Source organism: Melospiza melodia, chromosome 28, assembly GCF_035770615.1.
Source record: "Melospiza melodia melodia isolate bMelMel2 chromosome 28, bMelMel2.pri, whole genome shotgun sequence".
NCBI classification, from domain to species: domain Eukaryota; kingdom Metazoa; phylum Chordata; class Aves; order Passeriformes; family Passerellidae; genus Melospiza; species Melospiza melodia.
Window position 1 is genome coordinate 4,452,835 of NC_086221.1, and position 22,578 is coordinate 4,475,412.

Below are 22,578 nucleotides of genomic sequence, written 5' to 3' on the forward strand. Positions count from 1 at the left end.
AACTTAGAGGGGTTATTTAACCTTTTTTGGTACACTTTTTCTAAGGGAAGTGTAATTTTAAATGAAAAGTCAGAACACTTTTGTTAGGAAAATGTCATAAGAAACACTTAGTGAAAAAGGAGCAGGTTGGGAAAGGTTTTAGCCTGATTTTCTGAACAAAGTTGATGCAACAACTCTGCCTCTCCCTCCTTTCTTTTCTTCCCAGCAACAATCTCCATCTTTCCTTCACAATCCAGTTGATTTTAGCCAAACTTTGAGGCGTGGAAGGCGATAAACTCCTCCAGAGCTCATAAATCCAGGCGAGTAGGGAGAAAAGAGAGAGATCCTGTTACTCCCACAGCAGAGCAGGAGCCTCTTAGACACTGGCCAGCCCCACTGGAGACCTCGAGATGTGAGTCAGTAGAAACCCAGGCTTGGTCACTTCTGTGCTGGAGCAGAGCCTGTCAGGTGTTGTGGACCATCCTGGGTGGCAGCAGTTTTGGGGTGGGGAAACCTTCAGGAGGGTGGAGGAAGGGATGGGAGAGCAGGGATATGACTCTGGCCAGAAACTCCCTGGAAAAGCTGAGGTAATTCTGGGATCCCAAAGCTTTGGGGCAGTGCACAAAGGGTTTCTGGAGCTTAAACCCAGTGTGAGACCCCCTTGATCCCTGTGGTGGGGTTGAAAGGGTGCAGCCCTTTTTCCTTGCACACTCTGAATCCCTCCCTGCTGGGTTCCCAAGGATGAGCAGGTGACACTACCAGACATAGGAAAGGATAATGGGGTGTTTGTGGTCATAATGGATGTGGCTCCTGTCCCTGTCCCCATGCTGCTCCCTGGGGTGGGCCATGGGCTGTTCCTTGAGTGAGCAGAAGGAAAGCTGCATTGCACATACCCTGTCAGGTGGTTTGGTTATTCCAGCCAGCCCTGAGACTCCCAGCCCTCCTGTTTGGGGCCATCTCAGCTCTGTACCCTGTTCTTCCTCTCCTGATGGTTCAGGGCAGAGGCATCACCCTCAGTTTGCCCCTTTCCCAACAGGCTGGGCAGCCCAGGGGCTGTTCCTCAGCTGCCAAATGCTGTCCCCCCATCCCAGACCTGGAGCTCTGCCTCTGCCTGGGGAGTTGCTGTGCTACAGACTGCTCTCAGCAATTGCATCCTGCTGCCTTTGTTTCTAACACGTTTCCTGGACATGGAATACACAGAGAAGGTGAGATTTCTCAACACCTTCTTTGCCTCAGTCTTTACTGCTGAGAGTAGCCCTCAGGAATCCCAGATATTGGAAGTAAGAGATGTAGGATGGAGAAAGGAAAACATCCATTTGGTCACAGAAAGTTGAGAAAGTTAAGGCAGACTTAACACCCATAAATCCATGGTGGGATGCACCCACAGGTGCTGAGGGAGCTGGCAGAGGTTGTTGTTTACCCACTCTTCATCATCTTTAAAAAACCCTGGAGAATGAGAGAGGTTTCCAAAAACTGGAGAAAAGCCAGTGTAAAATCCTGTCTTCAGAAAGGGCAAGGAGGATCTGGGGAACTCCCAGCCAGTCAGCCTCACCTTCATCCCCAGAAACATGATGGAACAGCTCATTGTGAAGATCATCACAAACACCTGGAAGTAAAGGAGGTTATTGGAAGGGTCAGCATGGACTCACCCAGGGGAAATCCTGCTTGGCCAATCTGCTGCCCTCTGTGATGGCATGGCAGGATGGGTTGATGAGAGGAGAGCAGTGGGTGGTGTCTGCCTTGACTTCAGCAGGATTTTGACACTGTGTCCTGTAACATTCCCCTGGATAAGCTCAGGAAGTGTGAGTTGGATGAATGGACAGTGAGGTGGATCAAGAGTTGGCTCAATGGCTGAGCTCAGAGAGTTGTGAGCAGAGCAGAACCCCTGGAGGTCTGTAGTCAGTGGCATTCCCCAGGGATCAGTAATGGGTCCAGTCTTATGTCATTTGTTTATCAACAGCCTGGGTGAAGGGATGGAATGGACCCTGAGCAGGTTTGGTGATGGCACAGAACTGGGGAGTGGCTGATCCACCTGAAGGCTGGGCTGCCCTTCAGAGGGACCTGGACAGGCTGCAGAGTGGGATGGAGAGAAACCTAATGAAGTTCAACAGGAGCAAGTGCAGGTCCTGCACCTGGGGAGGGATAACCCCAGGTACCAGCACAGGCTGGGAGTGACCTAGTGGAGAGCAGCTCTGCAGAGATCCATGAGTTGACCATGAGCCAGCAGTGTGCCCTGGGGCCAGGAGGGACAATGGGATCTATTGGGGAGCATTGGGAAGAGTGTGGTGAGCAGGTCAGGGAGGTGATCCTTACCCTCTGCTCTGCCCTGGGGAGGCCATGTCTGTGTTCACTTCTGGTCTCCAAGAAAGCCAGGAGTTACTGGAGAGACTCCAATGGAGGCCATAAAGATGAAGGGACTGGAGCATCCCTGTGATGAGGAAAGACTGCTGGACCTGTTAGTCAGGAGAAGAGAAGACTGAGGGGGGATCTCATCAATCCATATAAATATATCCAGGAGGTGTCAGAGGATGGTGTCAGACTCTTTAGTGATGCCCAGCAACAGGACAAGGAGCAATGGCCATAAGCTCAAAACACAAGAAGTTCCACCTCAAGACAAGTGAAAAAAATCATTCCACGGAGGGTGGAAGAGCACTGAACAGATGCCCAGGGAGTTATGGAGTCTCGCACTCTGGAGATATCTCAAACTCACCAGGATATGTTCCTGTATCACCTGTCCCAGGTGATCTTGCAGAGGGGTTGGACTGGATGATTTGCAGAGGGCGCTTCCAACCTCAGCTATTCTGTGATTTTGAGGAAAAGGACAGAAGGTAAACAAGGGGACCCATAACTGAGGGTTCAGGGGTTGGCTGAGGTTTGGAGCAGCAGAGGGGTTGGACTGGATGATTTCCAGAGGGCGCTTCCAACCTCAGCTATTCTTTGATTTTGAGGAAAAAGACAGGAAGTGAACAAGGGGACCCATAAAGGAGGTCTCAGGGGATGGCTGAGGTTTGGAGCAGCAGAGGTTTGGATGAACAATGCCAGTCCAGGGACTGGGATTCAGGCATGGACAGTGACCCTGCGTGTTGGCACCAGTCCCAGTGCAGCCTCTCCATCAAGGCCGATATGTGACACGGGTGTGTCCCATGGGGCTCCAAAACTCTAATAAATACATTTCCTCCCCAATCTTCAAGCTGTTGGGTGTTCCTGGCTCTTGGGAGGTGCTTTAAATCTGACTGCCAGAGCCATGGGCTGCTGAGAGCAGAAGCTGCCTGCACGATGCTGAGCTCAGGTCTTCCTCCCGTTCTCCTGGTGCTCTCAGTGCTGGAGCTGAGCTGGTGCCTGAGTGATGAAGAAAAGAAGATCATCGTGGATGAGCATAATAAATATCGCTCCCAGGTCTCTCCTCCTGCCCAGGCTATGATGAAGATGGTAAGTGGCTTATATTAGAGAGGAATATTGGGATGTTTGTGTGGTCCAGGGCTTGATCTTAATGCAAGGAGGGGTCAGGGAGTTCCTTAGGGGAGGCAGAGCAATTCTCCTGTAGGGTTACAAGTAGGTGTTAATGGAGGGGTTTCCAAAGCTGCCTCTAAAGAGGAGAGTTTCCTTTACCTTTGGAGTTGTCTTTGATCATTTTCTGGAAGTTCCTAAGTGTGCTGTGAGTCCCCAGCTGCTCTTCCATGAGAGTGGTGCAGCTCTCACTCACAGGAGTGCCTGCTGGAGCTCCCTGTGATGGCAGGAAGGGCAGGTGAGACCCTGCCATGAGCAGGTGCCATGACCTGGAGACTTGGCCATGGTTTTCCAATAGGTTAAAAGAGGGAATCCTGCTGTGTGGGACATCACACACTGCTCTGTATTTGCATCAACTTCAAACATGTTGGTCAAATCTGTCAGTTATTTGGGCCCATCATGCTCCTACTCCTCTGCATGCCTTGTGCAGGGCTGCCTTGGATGTGAGGGATCCCCTGTTTTGCTTGAGGAAATCAAGTCAGGTCCCACATCACATGTAGCTGCAGCAGGAGCAAAACTGAGCTCTGGAGCTGGTGCTTTTTGTCTTGCTCAGACTCTTGATTTGATTAGAACTTGGCTATGAAGTTTTATCTTGCACCACATGTGATTTGTCCTCATTGTTTGCAAATTATGGGGAGGAGGAGGACAAGTGTTTATCCTGGAAAGTTGGAGCCTTTCCTTCTTGGGTCACTGTGTTTGGAGAACACCTCCCTGCCTGGCCCAGAAGTTGCCCAGAATGAGTAAAACCTTTGTGGGCTGGTAAATGGGAATTTAACAACCAAACAAAGCCAAAAATTCAGGGAGAGGAGACCTAACAGTGACTGCAGAATCAAAGGGGACAGAGCCAGAACCCTCAGCACTGTGATGGTTTCTCCACACTGAGTTGAGGATGCTCCATGATAGTGTTAGATGAATTAGGAGAGGTTGTGAGAGTTGTGCTGGTGCCCTGACCTTCTCCTGTTTGAAGAGATGCAGAGAAGTACATCTAGGCCCGGAATGGAGGCCTAGGCAGGTTAAACCAAGGCTTGTGCTGGGACAGGCCATGGAACTCCCCTCTCCTGAGGGTTGTGCTGGGCAGGGGTTTGAATTTTCTTCATGAATGGGGAAACTTTGGCCAGACAGTGCAGGGGTCCTTGGTGGGTGCCTTGTTCCTGTTGGAGAGCCCAGTGTCCCTCCCTGTGTGCTGACTCCGAGCTCCTTTCAGACCTGGGACCCCGACCTGGAGGTTGATGCTCAAAAGTATGCAGAGAAATGCATCAGGGCCCAGAATGGGGGCCCAGGCAGGTTAAACTTCTTTGCTACACCTTCAGCCCTGGATGTAAAATTGGCCATTGAAGAATGGAACAGGGAGAGGAAATTCTTCAACCTGAAAACATCCGAGTGTGTCCCTGTGCATTCGTGTGACAACTACGTCCAGGTACCAGGGGTGGAGGGGCTGTTGGGGTGGAGCACTGCCCCAGCTCCTCCCAAAATCTTTGCAAAAGGACAGGGAACCAGGTGGGATTCACAATGATGGAGGCAGACCTGGGCATGGTGTCAGTCATGAGTGGCCTTTTGGAGAACGTTTTTGAGACAAGCTCTGCAGCCCTTTTGTTTGGCTCCTCAGCAGTGCCAGCTCAGTGCCAACTTATCTTGGGTAGAAGGATGAGATCTGAGTGTTTCTTCACAGCTTGGGTGGGAGCAAGGAGGAGAAGCGATGGTGGTGGTAAGTGGATGGATGGATGATGGATGGATGGATGGATGGATGGATGGATGGATGGATGGATGGATGGATGGATGGATGGATGGATGGATGGATGGATGATGGATGGATGATGGATGGATGGATGATGGATGGATGGATGGATGGATGGATGATGGATGGATGGATGCATCGATGGATCGATGGATAGATGATGGATCCATGGATGGATGGATGGATGGATGGATGATGGATGGTTCCAACACGAAAGCAGAGGTGGTGATGCTCTGCCTGGGTAGACTGTATGGTAGGAAGGCTGTGGCACTGGAATGTATGGCCTTGGGAAGGTGGTTCAGACAGGGGCAAGGGGGAAGATCCTGAATGCTACAGCAAAGTGGGCATGGGGATCTGGGGCACATGCTGGGAGATGAGGAAGATACTGGAGCAGCCTTTAAGGCCAGGCGAGAGACTGCCTTCAGCCTGTCCCCTCACCTTCAACCCTGGTCTTTGCCTTAGATGATCTGGGCAGCAACAACTCGTGTTGGCTGTGGGAGCCATTATTGTGCGAAGATCAAGGGAATGGAAGCAGAGAACATGCACCTGCTTGTCTGCAACTATTATCCCCCGTAAGTCCCAGGCTGCAGTGTCCATCCCCTGCTCTGTTCTGAGGGGGGTCAGGGATCTGCTCATCCCCCAGAGTTGTCTGCCCTGGCTTTATCTGTCTTGGGGTCAGGCTGGTGAGTAAACAGCCCTGACAGGCCGTGGCAGGAGACCAAGACCTGTTTTCTGCATTAATCCCAAGTTTTGCCTTGGCTGGGATATCCCAGCTGAATCAGCCCCCTCTCTGGGATGGGTGTTTCCCCTTTCCTCATGTCTCCTTTATCTTTGCATTTTCTGCTTCCAGGAGTAATATAACAGAAAAAAGGGCCTACTGGGAAGGATCCTCGTGTAAAATGTGTCCCAGGGGCACAGTCTGTGTGAACAACCTGTGTGGTGAGTGAGCAGAGCCATGCATGGCCCTGGGGGGGCTGTTGGGACTGAGACCCCGGGCTGGTCTGAGCTCTGAACCCTCCCAGAGCTGTCAGGAAGCTCCTGAACTGCAGTTCCAGGGCTGGACCATGAGACATCAGGAGCAATTGCTGCTCCAAACAGAGGCCTTAAAATGAGGAGGGTTGGTCAAGGGCCTTGTACCCCATTGGGGAGCGGTTTTTTGCCCCTTGTGGGGCAGGAGGTTGTGAGGGACATGAGATGTCACCAGTTTGGGAACCCCACAGTGGGGGATGGCCCCAACAAGAGGGTTTGGCTGCTGTTTCAGCCCCTCATTGGTTTCTGCTGGTCCTGCTCAGTGCAGGAGATCCATTGAGGTGAGCCAGCCCTAATCCCTGGCACTTTTCATCTCTGCATCTTCTTCACCCACCCTAACAGCCCTGCCAAAACTCACAGCCACAGCTAAACCAGAGCCCACAGCATCAGAGGCCACCATAACCACAGCCAAGCCACCATCCAAAAACTCACTTCCAACCACAATCACAGCCAAGCCACCCCCCAGAGCCACACTGCCAAACACAGCCAAGCCCAAACCCCCAAAACTCTCACCCATCACAAGAGCCAAACCAGAACCTGCCGTCACTCTCCCAACAACAACCCCAGCCAGGCCAAAACCCTCAACACCAAGACCCACCACAACTCTGGCTAAGCCAATATCTGCTGCTACAACACCAGCATGTGCCACAAGGGCAAAGACAAAACTGAAAACTGCCACAACCACAAAGCCAAAGCACAAAGACCTGATCCTGTTGAACCAGGATCATTCTTTCCTCTGAGCCCAAGTTAGACCCATCTCCAGAGGTTGAGGCAGGCAATGGAGAGCTTCTTAGCTCCTTCACTAAAGAGGATCTTCTACTCTAACTTCATCTTGTCTTCTTTTCCTTCCATATCTGCCCTGGACACAACAAAACCGGGAACAAACTCAGACCGGACAAGCGTGGATCGGCCCAAAGGAGGAGCCCCCAGTACCTGCCTGGGCCTTTCACTCTTCCTCCTCCTCCCCAGTGCCATCCTGGTGGGCCTTCTGCTCTGAAGGGTCTTCCTCAGCTCTCCCTGCACCCTCACCAAGGCATTTGTCAGCTCTGGTTGTTCCACAGCCCTGGCAGGCTCACGAGCTCCTTGGACAATTCCTGTGCTCCCTCCTTGCGCTGCCTGCTCTGCTGCAGCCCCAGAGAGCCAAGGGCAGCTGATGCTGGGGGAGCTTTGTCCCCTTCCTGAGGAGACCTGAGGGCAGGATTTTGCCATAATGCTGGTGACCTTGGATGCTTCTCCTTTTTCCTGGCTTCTGTTCCATTTCCAGGCTGGAAGTGTTGAGCTCCCCCACTTACCCACAAACCCATATGGCTGACCCTGGGGACAGCAGGGTGTCTTGGGGAGAGTGAGACATGGTGGTTGGCATTGGTCTTTGTCAGGAGGAGTTTCCCACATAAAGGTTCTTTCCCCTCCCAGTGTGTTTCTTTCAGTTTTGGACATATTTTATCTCTTTTCTATCTTATCCAATTAGAATGGCTATTTGAGGATTTCTGTTTCCTCCTGGTTCTGGTGGAGCTGGCCAGTACTGCTCAGCTGTTCTCCCCTTTCCTCCTCCCACTCTGCAGCCCTTGCCTCCTCCCTCTCTCCTCCTCCCTCTCTCTTGCTCTCTGGCACATATCCCATTCCTCAGTCACTCCAATGCCACAGATTTATTTTTCACGTGTCCCTGCACCTGTGTGCACACGCAGAAGAGAAACCTTCAGAGCTGAGAGAAGCCACCAGCTCCTCCATGTAGCTTTTCCCTGCATGGCTTCATTGCATCATTTCAGTGTATTTGAATTTAAATACAGACCCTGCTTGATGTGTAACACGTGTGTGTCTGGTCAGAGAGAACAAATCCCCACGTGTGTTGGTACAATCTGAGCTCCAGAGGTACAATTGATGCTGTTAGAGGTTATTGGTGGCTCTGCTGCCCAGCAGCCCCAGCAGGGCAGCCCTAGGAGCCCAGCTGGCTGCAGGATGCTCTGAGCTCCCAGCCCAGCCCGGCCAGGAGGTGACCAGCAGATGGCACTGGGAGAGGCACCGCTGGGAACTGGGCACCTCTACTCGCCCCCACACCCTGCCCACAGCTCTGAGCTTTATTTCACTGCCAGCCTCAGGTGTGGTTAAGAGTCAGATTAGAAATAACCTCGTGCCCAGGTGCTCTGGATGCTTCTTATCTTCTGCTGCTGCTGCCTTGGGGGAGAAATCCATCCCTGCCCTGTGGACAGATGATAAAACCACAGCCCCAGAGGCTGCAACTCAGCCCTGTGAGGGGAGAGGGCTCCGAGCTGGGACAGCATTTCAGTGAAGGACAGTTGGCATTCCCTAAAAGTTCCCTAGAAACACTACCAAGAGCAGAAGAACATTTCTCCTCCCAGCAAGATCAGGGCGCTCAGGCAAACCCTGATTTTGTTTCAGTGCTGGATCCCCCACCCTGCTGAGAGCCGTCGAGGCACAATGCTGCTGCTGATTATCAGGCACCAACAGAATTCCAGGACTGCAGTGTTTTATCACTGCTGTGGGGCTGTGAAAACCCTTGAGTTTTGTTTTCCTGGAGGTCTTGACTTGTGGGGACAGGCTGTTGTGCAAGGGCCTATTTATAGAGATCCTTGCAGCAGAAACTCCAAGCCAGAAGGAAATCCGCTTTCCTCTTGCCCTGCTCCCCGGGACAGCAGGGCTGAGCCTGCCCACACCGGCATTTGGGGGCTTGGCTTCAGGGTGAATTTGGGGGTTTAGGCCAGGACAGAGTTTGGTGTGGTGCACAGAAACATTCAAGGCAGAGTTTTGCAGCATTTCCACTCCATTTCTGGAGTTGGCATAAAGGGAATTCTGGCACTGGGGTGACCCTGACAGAGATTCTGCCAGGTTCTTACAGCCCCATGGCCCTGTGTGCTGAGAGGAGGAGAAGGCATTACCCACCAGCTGTGCTGCCTGGGGTGACATGGTGGCATTTATGGTGTTTGTGAGGCCTGGCTTCTTTATCAACCTCCCCTGCTGGGTTCCCTCCATCCCAGGGCCTGTTTCCAGGCCATTGGAACCATCTGCAAAACTAAAACAGGAGGGCAGTTCTTCTGGGACTAAGGAATCTATTTTGGCCAAATCTGCCAAGCTCCAGTTTGCAGCACAGCTTCCAGAGCAGGTCCTGTCTTCAGCTGCCAGAGGGGAGTGGTGCTCACACCTTCTGCACTGCCAGGGTGGGAAACCCACGATGGCAAAACTGGGATGACCAAGGGGAGGTTTTGGTACCTTGGCCAAAGAGCTCCAAGTGAGCCCCGATGAGGTCATTTTCCTCATCTTGAACTCCAGTTTTACAGCTCCTTGGAAAGGCTGCAGGAGCTGGGACCTCCCTAGAGAGCCTGATGTTCCTGGTGACTTGCTGAGGTGGAACTGGGTGGGAATGGGCTGTTCCTGCAGCTGTCAAGGCATTGTGGTGACAGACACAATTGGATGAGTCGCAGATGAGGTGTCTCACCGTGGCCTCCCTCATCTCAGCTCCCCTTAGCACTCACTGAACTGGTTTGGATAATACCCCACTGTTATCCTGCCCAGCTCAGGGAAATTCCCCATCAACACTTGTGTCTCAGCATTTTTAAATAATAGAATGGATTAATGGATAAATAGTGTGGAAGATGACGAACTCCTCCAGAACTCATAAATCTGTGTGAGTAGGGAGAAAAGAGAGATCCTGTTACTCCCAAAGCAGAGCAGGAGCCTGTTAGACACCGGCCAGCCCTGCTGGAGATGTGAGTCAATAGAAACCCAGCCTTGGTCACTTCTGTGCTGCACAGTGGGGCCTCTTGGAGCCAGCAGAGCCTGTCAGGTGTGGGTGTGTGGCTCCTGTCCCTGTCCCCATGCAGTGGCTGCTGCTCCAGGGGTGGGGGACGGGCTGTTCCTTGAGTGAGCAGAAGGAAAGCTGCATCCCACATTCCACACACACTTACCTAATGCCGGCTGGACACGAGTGTCAGCTCCAGGGTGGGGCTTGGGCCTTGCACTGCTAATCTTGATGCTTCAGACACTGGCTCCAGAAGAAACTGTCAGAGCAGGTTGGGATTGAGAAATGGCCCTGCACCCCTTTGGCAGCCACCCTGCACTTGCCAGAGGCATCAGCTCTTACTCACGTTTCCCCACGAGCCACATGCCCTGGTGATGACTCCTCCAGGGCTGTTTGCTCATCCCCACAAGCTCTGTGTATCCCAATTTCCTTCATCCTTGTGGCCACGTTATCTCCTGCAGGGTTCAGCCAGGGAGCTGTAGTGCCAGGGGCTATGGGGAGCTTGGTCCTGCATCCCCTCATCACCTTTGGGGAGACCAGCACCTGCACTAGTGGAAGGAGTCCTGCTCATGGCAGAGGGGTTGGAATGAGATGAGCTCTCAGGTTCTTCCCAACCCAAACCATTCCATGGCTTTAAATTCTCAGCACTGCCTTGTTCCTTGTAAGCCAGGCCATGGTGAGCTGGCCAGCCGGGGCTGGAGCCTGTGTTGATGTTTTCTAGATGTTTCTCCAGGTCTCCAGAGATCAAACAACAAATGTGTGCAGGTGTCTCCATCAAGAGACAGATTTGCCTTAGCAATACATGAGGATCTCTGGTTTTACCATCTGAGTTGAAGACCTGGTGAGAGCTTGGCCTCAGACCCCACTTGCAGGAATTCCTGGACAATTGAGGGCATGGCTGACCCCAGAGCTGGTGAAGGACAAAGGAACACACAGAGCTCAGAGAGCTGGGGGGCAGCAGCAGAGCTCTTGTGGTGAGAGAGGTGACCCGTGTGGCCCAAAACCGGAGGAGAACCGACAGAGCATTGCCTGGGGAGCGGAGGGGAGGCAGAGCCGGGGCTGCGATGAGCTTGGCTCGGCTCTCAGAGCTGCCCACCCGCTGATCCTCCGCGATCCCTGCGGAGCTGCTGGAGCCGGGCCGGGCGCTTGCACAATCACAGATGGGAACCGGGGCTGGAGCAGCCCGGGGGGCTCGGCCAGACCCGCTCCGGCTCCGGGGCTGCGGGACACGGGTGTGAAACCCCCCAGATGTCTGCGGGACACGGTGCTGAACCCCCGGGTGTCTGCGGGACACGGTGCTGAACACCCCGGGTGTCTGCGGGACACGGGTGTGAAACCCCCCAGATGTCTGCGGGACACGGGTGCGGAACCCCCCAGATGTCTGCGGGACACGGTGCTGAACCCCCCGGGTGTCTGCGGGACATGGGTGTGAAACCCCCGGTGTCTGCGGGACACGGGTGTGAAACCCCCGGGGGTCTGCGGGACACGGGTGTGAAACCCCCGGGGGTCTGCGGGACACGGTGCTGAACCCCCCGGTGTCTGCGGGACACGGGTGTGAAACCCCCGGGGGTCTGCGGGACACGGTGCTGAACCCCCCGGTGTCTGCGGAGGGAGCACAGCCTGTCCCTGCCGAGCCATGGTTTGGATATTCCAGCCAGACTTCCAGCTCTCCTATTTGGGGCAATTTCAGCTCTGTACCCTGTTCTTCCCCTCCTGCTCTCCCCTGTGCTGATGGTCCAGGGCAGAGGCATCACCCTCAGCTTGCCCCTGTTCCCAGCAGGCTGGGGCTGTTCCTCAGCTGCCAAATTCTGTCCCCCCATTCCAGACCTGGGCTCTGCCTCTGCCTGGGGAGTTGCTGTGCTGCAAACTGCTCTCAGCAATTGCATCCTGCTGCCTTTGTTTCTAACGCAGCTGCGTTCCAGGCACGGGGGAAGACCCGTGTGGAAACAGGGCTTTGTCAAATGCTGTGGGATTGTTGTTAGAGATTAAGAGAAATGGAGCAGGAGGTGGAGGAGACGACCCGTAACTGAGGGCTCAGGGGATGGCTGAGGTTTGGAGCAGCAGAGGTTTGGATGAGCAATGCCAATCCAGGGAGTGGGATTCAGGAACAGGGTCTGTCCCAGGGAGAGGACCCTGCGTGGTCGTTGGCACTGCTGCCTCTCCATCAAGGCCGATATGTGAGATGGGTGTGTTCTGCATGGCTCCAAAACTCTAATAAATACATTTCCTCCCCAGTCTTCAAGCTGTTGGGTGTTCCTGGCTTTTGGGAGGTGCTTTAAATCTGACTGCCAGAGCCGTGGGCTGCTGAGAGCAGAAGCTGCCTGCACGATGCTGAGCTCAGGTCTTCCTCCCGTTCTCCTGGTGCTCTCAGTGCTGGAGCTGAGCTGGTGCCTGAGTGATGAAGAAAAGAAGATCATCGTGGATGAGCATAATAAATATCGCTCCCAGGTCTCTCCACCTGCCCAGGCTATGATGAAGATGGTAAGTGGCTTTTATTAGAGAGGAATATTGGGGTGTTTGTGTGGTCCAAGGCTTGATCTTAATGCAAGGAGGGGTCAGGGAGTTCCTTAGGGGAGGCAGAGCAATTCTCCTGTAGGGTTACAAGTAGGTGTTAATGGAGGGGTTTCCAAAGCTGCCTCTAAAGAGGAGAGTTTCCTTTACCTTTGGAGTTGTCTTTGATCATTTTCTGGAAGTTCCTAAGCGTGCTGTGAGTCCCCAGATGCTCTTCCATGAGAGTGGTGCAGCTCTCACTCACAGGAGTGCCTGCTGGAGCTCCCTGTGATGGCAGGAAGGGCAGGTGAGACCCTGCCATGAGCAGGTGCCGTGACCTGGAGACTTGGCCATGGTCATTGCCAAGAGTGGTGGGGGAATCCTGCTGTGTGGGACATCACAATATCACAAATCACAAATACATCTGTATTTGCCTTTGCAGGTGAAGGTACTTTTATCTTTTGGAGGGAATGTCAACTTGTCAGTCAAGGTCTTTCAGTTATTTGGGCTCATCACACTCCTAATCCTCACCATGACTTGGTGTCTTGGAGATGCAGGATCCCCTCTTTTGCTTGGGGAAATCAAGTCAGGTCATCAGCGGGACCTGTAGTAGGACCTAAAACAAGCTTGGTGCTGCTGCTGCTTTTTCTCTTGCTGAGACTCTTGATTTGATTAGAACTTGGCTTTGAAGTTTTATCTTGCACCACATGTGATTTTTCCTCACTGTTTGCAAATCTCACAGAGAAGGACAATTGTTTATTATGGAGAGTTGGAGTCCTTTCCTCTTTGGGTCACTGTGCTTGGAGGACACCTCCCTGCCTGGCCCACAAGTTGCCCAGAATAAGTAAAATCTTTTTGGGCTGGAAAATGGGAGCTTAACAATTAGAAGAAGCAAAAAGTTAAACTCAGGGAGAGGAGACCTGATCAGTGACTGCAGAATCAAAGGGGACAGAGCCAGAACCCTCAGCACTGTGATCCCATGGAACCCACCAGGCACAGCAAACTCAGAGGATCAGGGCTTTGGAGCCAAAGTCAGAGAAAACCTGAGGGAAGTGATCTCTCAGGGTCCTTAAGTCAATTCCAAACCTGTGGGGGCTGCTCCTGGCTGAATCTTTGATTGCAGCCTCTGTGCTTTGAGATGCTCCCTCTGCAGCTTCTGCTCCTGCTTGAACACTCAGGACCTGCTCTTGGTCCAGGTCCAAAGGCTTTTTCCTTTTGAAGCCCAGCAAATGTTTAGCTCACAGCAGCCCTGACGATTCCTCAGCAGAGGTTTTCCATGAGAACACCGTCCTCACCTCCCTCCTGGGACCTTTGCTTGGGCTGAGTTTGCTCTGGATTCACCTGCTGCCGTGGCACAGTGCCTGGCTGAGGTCACTCCGTGCTTCCTTTGGGGACATGGGGCTGCTTGCTTTGGAAATATTTAGTTGAAGGGGGGGAATCTATAGCCTAAAGCCCCTTTGCTAATGAGGCAAATCTGCAGGTGTGAGTGCCCGTTTATGGAGCCCAGCTCTGTGCCAGAGGGAGAGGGGTGTGTGCTCCCCAAATTGGGTCTCTGTCAGCGTGGCTTGGGGCCATGGTGGGAGCTGAACCAACACTCTGTGTCCCATCCAGGTGTTTCCTCCCCCAGTGCCTTCAGGCCTGTCCTCATCCCATCAACACCCCAGTGGTGCCATGTCCTCCTGTCTGGCACCTTTTGGATCCAGCTCTGGCTCTGTCCAGGTTCCCCCAGGACTCTGTTTGCAGGGCCAAGCTGCTCTCTCCATCAAGGATGGTCCAAACAGCTGCAGTGCAGGATTCTCCATATGAGAAAAGGATTTCCCCCTGTGAGAAAAGCTCTCCCCCTCCTCCTTGTGCTCCTCCTGCACATCCCTGTGGCCGGGGGCTCAGCTGGTGTCGGGGTTCCTGGCTGGCGGCCACATCTCAGTTCCAGACAAACAGATGATGTTTCCAGGAGCCTGTGCTCCCAGGCTTTGTTCAGCTGCCAGGAGAGATGTGTCCCATTCCCCTCCTGTCCCCACCCTGGGTGAGGAGGGATGGCCCCAGACCCCTCTGGTGTGACCCACAGTGGGTTTCCTTCTTTCTTCCATGACTTCATGGTTCCTCCATGCTGAGTTGAGGATGCTCCATGATGGTGTTAGATGAGCTCCGGGAGAGGTTGTGAGAGTTCTCCTGTTTGACCCATAAGCCAAGGTTCATTTTGTACTGGGATTGATCATGGAGTTCCCCTCTCCTGAGGACTGTGTTGGGCAGGGGTTTGAATTTTCCTCGTGAATGGGGAAACTTTGGCCAGACAGGGCAGGGGTCCTTGGTGGGTGCCTTGTTCCTGTTGGAGAGCCCAGTGTCCCTCCCTGTGTGCTGACTCCGAGCTCCTTTCAGACCTGGGACAAGGAGCTGGAGGCCCTTGCTCAATCCTATGCAGAGAAATGCATCTGGGACCACAACAAGGAGAGAGGCCGACGGGGAGAAAACCTCTTTGCCATGGCCCCAACGCTGGAACTGGAATTCGCCGTGGAAGACTGGAACGGGGAGGAGAAATTCTACAACTTCACAACATCCACGTGTGTCCCCGGGCAGATGTGTGGCCACTACACCCAGGTACAGCTGCTGGGGTGCAGGGGTGGCTGCTCAGCAGAGCTGGGTGAAGGATTTTCTCAGAAAAATGAAATCTGAGTGTTTCTTCACAGCCTGGGTAGGAGCAGAGATGGTGGTGTGTCACTATAGGACACCAAAAAACACAAGCTCACACTGCTGTTCTCAAGGTGAAGAAAAAAAGATAAGTTTATTTTGTGACTCCAACATTTATAGTTTTCCAAAAGTGCCAGTGGATTGGAGGGTGGCAGTGCCACCTCTCCAATGACACTGGACAAACCAACAGTCCATCAACTTTCTCCTCCTCCATAAAGGAATGCAAAACAATGAGTTATTTAGACAAAGTGTGTGAGAAAGTTCGCTACAAGAATGTCAACATCAGAAGGCTTAGAAAAATCTTTAAAAAATCAGGGTGACAGTGGTGGATCCTGAATGCCAAAGTAACATGGGGATGTGGGATGTGGGGCATACTCTGTGGGGTGAGGATGTCTTTGGAGCAGCCTTTAAGGCCAGGGGACATTGCTTTCACCAAATTCCCTCACCTCCACCCTGGTCTTTGCCTTAGGTGGTCTGGTCAAGCACACATCAGATCGGCTGCGGGGCACATTTCTGTGAGAAGATTGATGGGATTGAAACAGAGAACATGCACCTGCTGGTCTGCAACTATTATCCCCCGTAAGTCCCAGCCCCTGCATGGATTGGTGCATCTCAGTGGGGTTTCTGTGCTGGAAATGCCCTCATGTCACAGCAGGGTTTGTCCTTGGTCAGAAATAGAAGTTCCAAATAATGCTGCTGTTATCTTGGGTTGGTCCCAGGCTAAGGAAGGGTTGTCTGGAGATCCCGGCCCATTATTGTGACTCTGAGTGCTGGTTCAGCTCCTGGAACACACCCAGGGAGGGACCTTCTTCCCCAAGAGCTGCTCAAGGCTGAGGTGGCAGTAGCTGAGGGTACAAACTCTCCCCTGCCCTGGGCCTGGTTCTTCCCAGCTGGCAGCAGCCATTCCCTGGGTGCCTTTTGCCCCTTTTTGCAGCAGCAGGAAGGGTTGGATGTGGGAGGAGAGCTGGGTACCCCTTCCCAGCCCTGGGACCAGCCTTGGCACCACTGGCTTGGAGCTGCTGAGAGCACCAAGGGTGGCCAGTGGCTGCAGACCCTCTTGGGGTCTGGAGCAGAAGTGAGACAGAATTCCCTGTCCCAATGTCCATCTCCTGCTCTGTTCTGAGGGGGGTCAGGGATCTGCTCATCCCCCAGAGTTGTCTGCCCTGGCTTTATCTGCCTTGGGGTCAGGCTGGTGAGTAAACAGCCCTGACAGGCCGTGGCAGGAGACCAAGACCTGTTTTCTACATTAATCCCAAGTTTTGCCTTGGCTGGGATATCCCAGCTAAATCAGCCCCCTCTCTGGGATGGGTGTTTCCCCTTTCCTCATGTCTCCTTTTGTTGCAGTGTGATGCAGTGGCCTGTCTCGATTGTCCCGGTTCTTTCCCGGGTGTGCCAACAACCTCTCCCTTCCCCTCCCTTGCCCATTGCTGAGTGCTGTCCGTCAGCCTTGGCATTCCAACAGGACAAAGAACCCCGTGGTTGCTGTGTCTTTGAACCCCAGGGAGAGGGGCAGGGAAGGGGTAGGGGTCCCACTGTGACCGTGTTCACAGGGGCTTTCAGGTGAGGGAAGAGATGAGGATCTGACTCCATGTTTCAGAAGGCTTGATTTACTATTTTATGATATATATGTTGCATTAAAACCATACTAAAGAATAGAAGGAAAAGTTTCATCTCAGAAGGCTAGCTAAGCTAAGAATAGAAAGGAATGAATAATAAAGGTTTGTGTCTTGGACAGAGTCCAAGCTAACTGGGCTATGATTGGCCATTAATTATAAACATCCAACATGGGCCAGTCACAGATCCACCTGTTGCATTCCACAGCAGCACATAATCATTGTTTACATTTTGTTCCTGAGGCCTCTCAGCTTCTCAGGAAGAAAAATCCTAAGAAAGGATTTTTAATGAAAATATGTCTGTGACATCCCACCAACCAGGTAAGGGGGGGAAAGTCTCAGGGGACAAATGACACCTGGATGGCCCAATGTCCCCAGGGCTGAGAGGCATCTTTTGAACTTCACCAATCACACAACACCCTTGCTGGGATGCCATGATTGAGGGACAGCACTCAGCAGGGGCAAGGGAGGGGAAGGGAGAGGTTGTTGGCACACCTGGGGAAGGAACCTGGATGACTGAAACAGGCTATTGCATCACACTGCAACGTTCTTTATCTTGGCATTTTCTGCTTCCAGGGGTAACATGAAAGGCAAGAAGCCCTACGTGGAAGGACCCTCATGTGAAATGTGTCCCAGGGGCACAGTCTGTGTGAACAACCTGTGTGGTGAGTGAGCAGAGCCATGCATGGCCCTGGGGGTGATGTTGGGACTGAGACCCTGGGCTGGTCTGAGCTCTGAACCCTGCCAGAGCTGTCAGGAACTGCAGTTCCAGAGCTGGACCATGAGACAGGACAACTACCTCAAGATAAGGAGGGGCTTGTGCCCTGTTAGGCAGCATTATTTGCCCCTTGCATGGCAGGAGGTTGTGAGGGCCATGAGATGTCTCCAGGCTGGGAACCCCAGAGTGGGGGATGGCCCAGAGTGACCTGAGAGGGGTCACCTGCTGTTTCAGCCCCTCGTTGGTTTCTGCTGGTCCTGCTCAGTGCAGGGAATCCATTGAGATGAGCTGAGCCAGCCCTAACCCATGGCACTTTTCATCTCTCACCAGAACTCGTTGTAGAAGAGACCACTCCGGCCTCTGTGACAACAAAGGCAAGGCCATCCACCCCAGGCACAGCCAAACCAGAGCCCACAGCCAAACCTGAACCCTCAGCCACAGCCAAAACAGAGCCCACAGCCAAAACAGAGCCCACAGCTAAACCTGAACCCTCAGCCACAGCCAAAACAGAGCCCACAGCCAAACCTGAACCCACAGCCAAACCAGAGCCCACAGCCAAAACAGAACCCTCATCCACAGCCAAACCAGAGCCCACAGCCAAATCAGAGCCCACAGCCAAACCAGAGCCCACAGTCAAATCAGAGCCCACAGCCAAATCAGAGCCCACAGCCAAACCTGAACCCTCAGCCAAACCTCAATCCTCAGCCACAGCCAAACCAGAGCCTAAAGCCAAACCTGAGCCCACAGCACCAGTTCACACCACAGCTGAACCAGAACCCACACCAGTGTCCACCACAGCCAAACCAGCACCTACAACACCAGTACACACCACAGCAAAACCTGAACCCTCACCAGTGTCAACCACAGCCAAATCTGAGCCCACAAAACCAGTGTCTACCACAGCCAAGCCCAAGCCCCCAGCACAGGCACCCTTCAGCACAGCCAAGCCAAAACCTGCCAGCACAGTCCCAACAACAACCCCAGCCAGGCCAAAACCCACCGTGCCAGCAGCCACCAGCACTGCAGCCAAGCCAAAGCCCACCACAACGGTGGCCAGGCCAACACCCACCACACCAAAACCCAGCCTGACAACCACTGCCACTAAGCCAACAACCACCACTACCACCAAATCAACACCCACCCCCCTGAAACCCACCACAGCAAACACTACCACCAAACCAACACCCACCACCAAACCAGCACCCGCCACAACCACCACCACTACCACCAAACCAACACCCACCACAACCACCACCACTACCACCAAACCAACACCCACCACAACCACCACCCAACTAATACCCACCACACCAAACCCCACCACAACCGCCACCATCACCACCAAACCAACACCCACCACAACCACCACCAAACCAACACCCACCACAACAAACCCCACCACAACCACCACCATCACCACCAAACCAACACCCACCACAACCACCACCAAACCAACACCCACCACAACAAACCCCACCACAACTATGGCCAAGCCAACACCCACCACACCAAAATCCACCCCAATTGCAGCTAAGCCAAAACTTGCTGCAGCCACAGCCAAACCAACACCCACCACCCCAACATCCACCACCACCACAGCCAAGCCAGCACCTGCTGCTACCACACCAGCACCTGCCACAACAGCAAAGACACAACTGAAAACTGCCACAACCACAAAGCCAGAACCAGAAAGGCCTGATCCCACTGAGGCAGCCAAGATCACTCTTTCCTTTGAGCCCACCTTAGACCCAGATTATAAAGTATCTCCAGAGGCAGACACTGGAGAGCCTCTTAGCTCCTTCACTACAGAGGATCCAGCTTCATTAGAAAGCATGGGCACGGCCTTCAGCCCCAGATCAGTCCCAGAAATAAAGAAAGGTGTCAAAGAGCATGGGGAGGAGAAATCAGCCTTTCCCAGCCCATCTCCATCCCTCAGCCAAGCTGCTCCAGAGATGAAGCTAGGTTCCAATAGAGATGAGCTCATAACCCCCTCCAAGTCCATGGTCCTCAGCCCTGAAGAGCCCACGTTCTTGCGCTTAACATCATCCTCCAAAGACAAAAAAGGGCCAAGCCCCCATTTCCAGACCTCCCTCTCAGGTAAGGCGACCGTGGAGTTTGCCCTGGCATGGACACTCGGACGTTCAGGGATCCCCAAGCAGCATGGAGAGGGCTTGGGAGGAGCAGTGTCACACTGGTCCTTTGGATCCTCCTCTTGTATGTGGCACCAAGCCTTTCCCTCACTCTGCTCTAACCCTGAGGGGCTGTTGGATGTCCCGTCCCTGCAGCATGGTCCCGTTCACAGCCTGCTCCCACTAACGCACAGCTTCCCTGGACAGAGCTCTGCTGCCTCACGGAGCACATCACGGCACACCTGCATGAGTGGGAGCTTCTCCTCTGCCAGATCCTCCCCTCTAACCCCACATTCTCCTCTCTTCTTCCAGCAGGTGCCCTGGACACAGAACTGGAGACAAACTCGGACCAGACAAGCATGGATCCACCCAAAGGAGGAGACCCCAGTACCTGCCTGGGCCTTTCACTCTTCCTCCTCCTCCCCAGTGCCATCCTGGTGGGCCTTCTGCTCTGAAGGGTCTTCCTCAGCTCTCCCTGCACCCTCACCAAGGCTTTTGTCAGCTCTGGTTGTTCCACAGCCCTGGCAGGCTCAGGAGCTCCTTGGACAATTCCTGTGCTCCCTCCTTGCGCTGCCTGCTCTGCTGCAGCCCCAGAGAGCCAAGGGCAGCTGATGCTGGGGGAGCTTTGTCCCCTTCCTGAGGAGACCTGAGGGCAGGAGGGTGTTTGCCATAACGCTGGTGACCTTGGATGCTTCTCCTTTTTCCTGGCTTCTGTTCCATTTCCAGGCTGGAAGTGTTGAGCTCTCCCACCCGTCTGCCCGTGTGGTTGGCAGGCCCTGCCACAGCCTGACCCTGGGGACAGCAGGGTGACTTGGGGACAGTGAGACACGGTGGTTGGCTTTGGTGTTTGTAGATGAGACACAGTGGTTGGCTTTGGTGGTTTTTCCCAGCAGAAATGCTCTTTTCTTTCCCAATGTATCTGTCTCAATTTTGGACAAGTGTTACCTCTTTCCCTTCTTGTCCAAACAGAATTGAGGATTTCTGTTTCCTCCTGGTTCTGGTGGAGCTCTGGCCAGTACTGCCCAGCTGTTCTCCCCTCTCCTCCTCCATTCTGCAGCCCTTGCCTCCTCCCAAGATTCATTTTACGCCTGTGCCTGCACCTGTGTGCACACACAGAAGAGAAAACCTTCAGAGCTGAGAGGGGCCACCAGCTCCTTCATGTAGCTTTTCCCTGCATGGCTTCATTCTTTGCATAATTTCAGTGTATTTGAACTTAGATACAGATTCCTCTTGACGCGTAACTTGTGTGTGTGTGGTCAAGGAGAACAAGTCCCCACTTGTGTTGGTACAATCTGAGCTCCAGAGGTACAAGTGACACTGCTGGAGGTTATTGGTGGCTCCTGGGCCTGTTGCAGGACCACTGGCATTGTCTGGGCCACTGTGTTTTGTTTTTGTTTGTCTCTCCTCCCTTCACCTGAGGATTCCCAGTCAGGTCTGTTAAATATGTGCCAAGCTGTGCAGACAGATGGAAGGAAGATAATGGGGAGATGCAGCCCCTGCTCTGGTCATTGCAACCTTTCATTTCTTACACATGAGGTGGAGGATGACCTGAAGGCCATTATTCTGTCCTGTGCATCTCCAGAGCATGCACTGAATAAATCCTGTTGTGAAAATCTGTTCACTCTCTCTCTGGGGATCTGCACACCTGGGAGCTGCTTACTATTAAAAATGCTCTTAATTATGTGCTCACACAGAACTGCTAAAAGACAACATGACTTCTGTGGGTCCTGAAGGGGTTTTTTGGCTTTGCAAAAGCATCCATGTGCTGCCTTTTTGTAAGGGTGTAACTTAATGTTTTTAAACCTTTGTAAAAGCAGCAGGAGGCCATGGGGATTGGGGATGACGTAGGGAATTTTTCTTGAGCATCCAGCTGAGTGTAAAGTAAAAATGTGTCCCCACCAGGAATTCTAGGGCAAGGGAAGCAAGAGAAAAAGAGCTCAGAGCAAAACAAGAAATAAAAACTATGGCTGGAGCACATCTGGTTCCCTGTTTTAGGAAGCCTCTCACACCCTAAACACAATTTCTTCTTTGCAGCACAGAAAAAAAGTTAAATTCCAAGCGTGGGCCCCCAGATTCTGTTTTTGCAGTGTTTTCACATCAGAACATCCATGTGGGAGCAGCATAAGGGGCAAGGACCTTGAGAGGCAGAATCAGCACTGCAGTGATGCTGGTATACCTTTGCCTTCTGCTTTTCCCCAGCCTCCTGCCCCTGCTTTTCCCAGCAGAGCTGTCCTGCAGCTCCTCATTCCCCTTGTCCCGAGGCCCTCATTCCCCTTGTCCCTAATTCCCCTTGTCCCTAATTCCCCTTGTCCCGAGCCCCTCATTCCCCTTGTCAGGAGGCCCTCATTCCCCTTGTCCCTCATTCCCCTTGTCCTGAGCCCCTCATTCCCCTTGTCCCTAATTCCCTTTGTCCCGAGCCCCTCTGCAGGAGCCGGGCAGAGCTCTGATCTCTGAGCCCAGCCCAGCCCGGCCCAGCCCGGCCAGGAGGTGACCAGCAGATGGCACTGGGAGAGGCACCGCTGAGAACTGGGCACCTCTACTCGCCCCCACACCCTGCCCACAGCTCTGAGCTTTATTTCACTGCCAGCCTCAGGTGTGCTTAAGAATCAGATTAGAAATAACCTCGTGCCCAGGTGCTCTGGATGCTTCTTGTCTCCTGCTGTCGCTGCCTTGGGGGAGAAATCCATCCCTGCCCTGTGGACAGATGATAAAACCACAGCCCCAGAGGCTGCAACTCAGCCCTGTGAGGGGAGAGGGCTCCGAGCTGGGACAGCATTTCAGTGAAGGACAGTTGGCATTCCCTAAAAGTTCCCTAGAAACACTACCAAGAGCAGAAGAACATTTCTCCTCCCAGCAAGATCAGGGCGCTCAGGCAAACCCTGATTTTGTTTCAGTGCTGGATCCCCCACCCTGCTGAGAGCCATCGAGGCACAATGCTG

At 53.2% G+C, this 22,578-nt stretch overlaps 1 protein-coding gene across 3 annotated transcripts; it reads left to right on the top strand.

Moving 5' to 3' along the window:
* Window positions 1-2,301: 2,301 nt before the first annotated feature.
* On the top strand, window positions 2,302-21,252 carry PI16 (peptidase inhibitor 16). 3 transcript variants are annotated; one of them, XM_063177878.1, is made up of 6 exons: window positions 2,302-3,408; window positions 14,871-15,089; window positions 15,649-15,758; window positions 17,369-17,457; window positions 17,841-19,607; window positions 19,955-21,252. In XM_063177878.1, the coding sequence occupies exons 1-6, from the start codon at window positions 3,256-3,258 to the stop codon at window positions 20,092-20,094; spliced, it is 2,478 nt and encodes an 825-aa protein (XP_063033948.1). In that variant the 5' UTR covers window positions 2,302-3,255; the 3' UTR covers window positions 20,095-21,252. The 3 variants fall into 3 exon arrangements, with proteins under 3 accessions (XP_063033948.1, XP_063033946.1, XP_063033947.1); XM_063177876.1 differs by having other exon boundaries at window positions 2,336-3,408; window positions 19,952-21,252; XM_063177877.1 differs by lacking the exon at window positions 2,302-3,408 and adding an exon at window positions 12,057-12,485 and having other exon boundaries at window positions 19,952-21,252.
* Window positions 21,253-22,578: the final 1,326 nt, after the last annotated feature.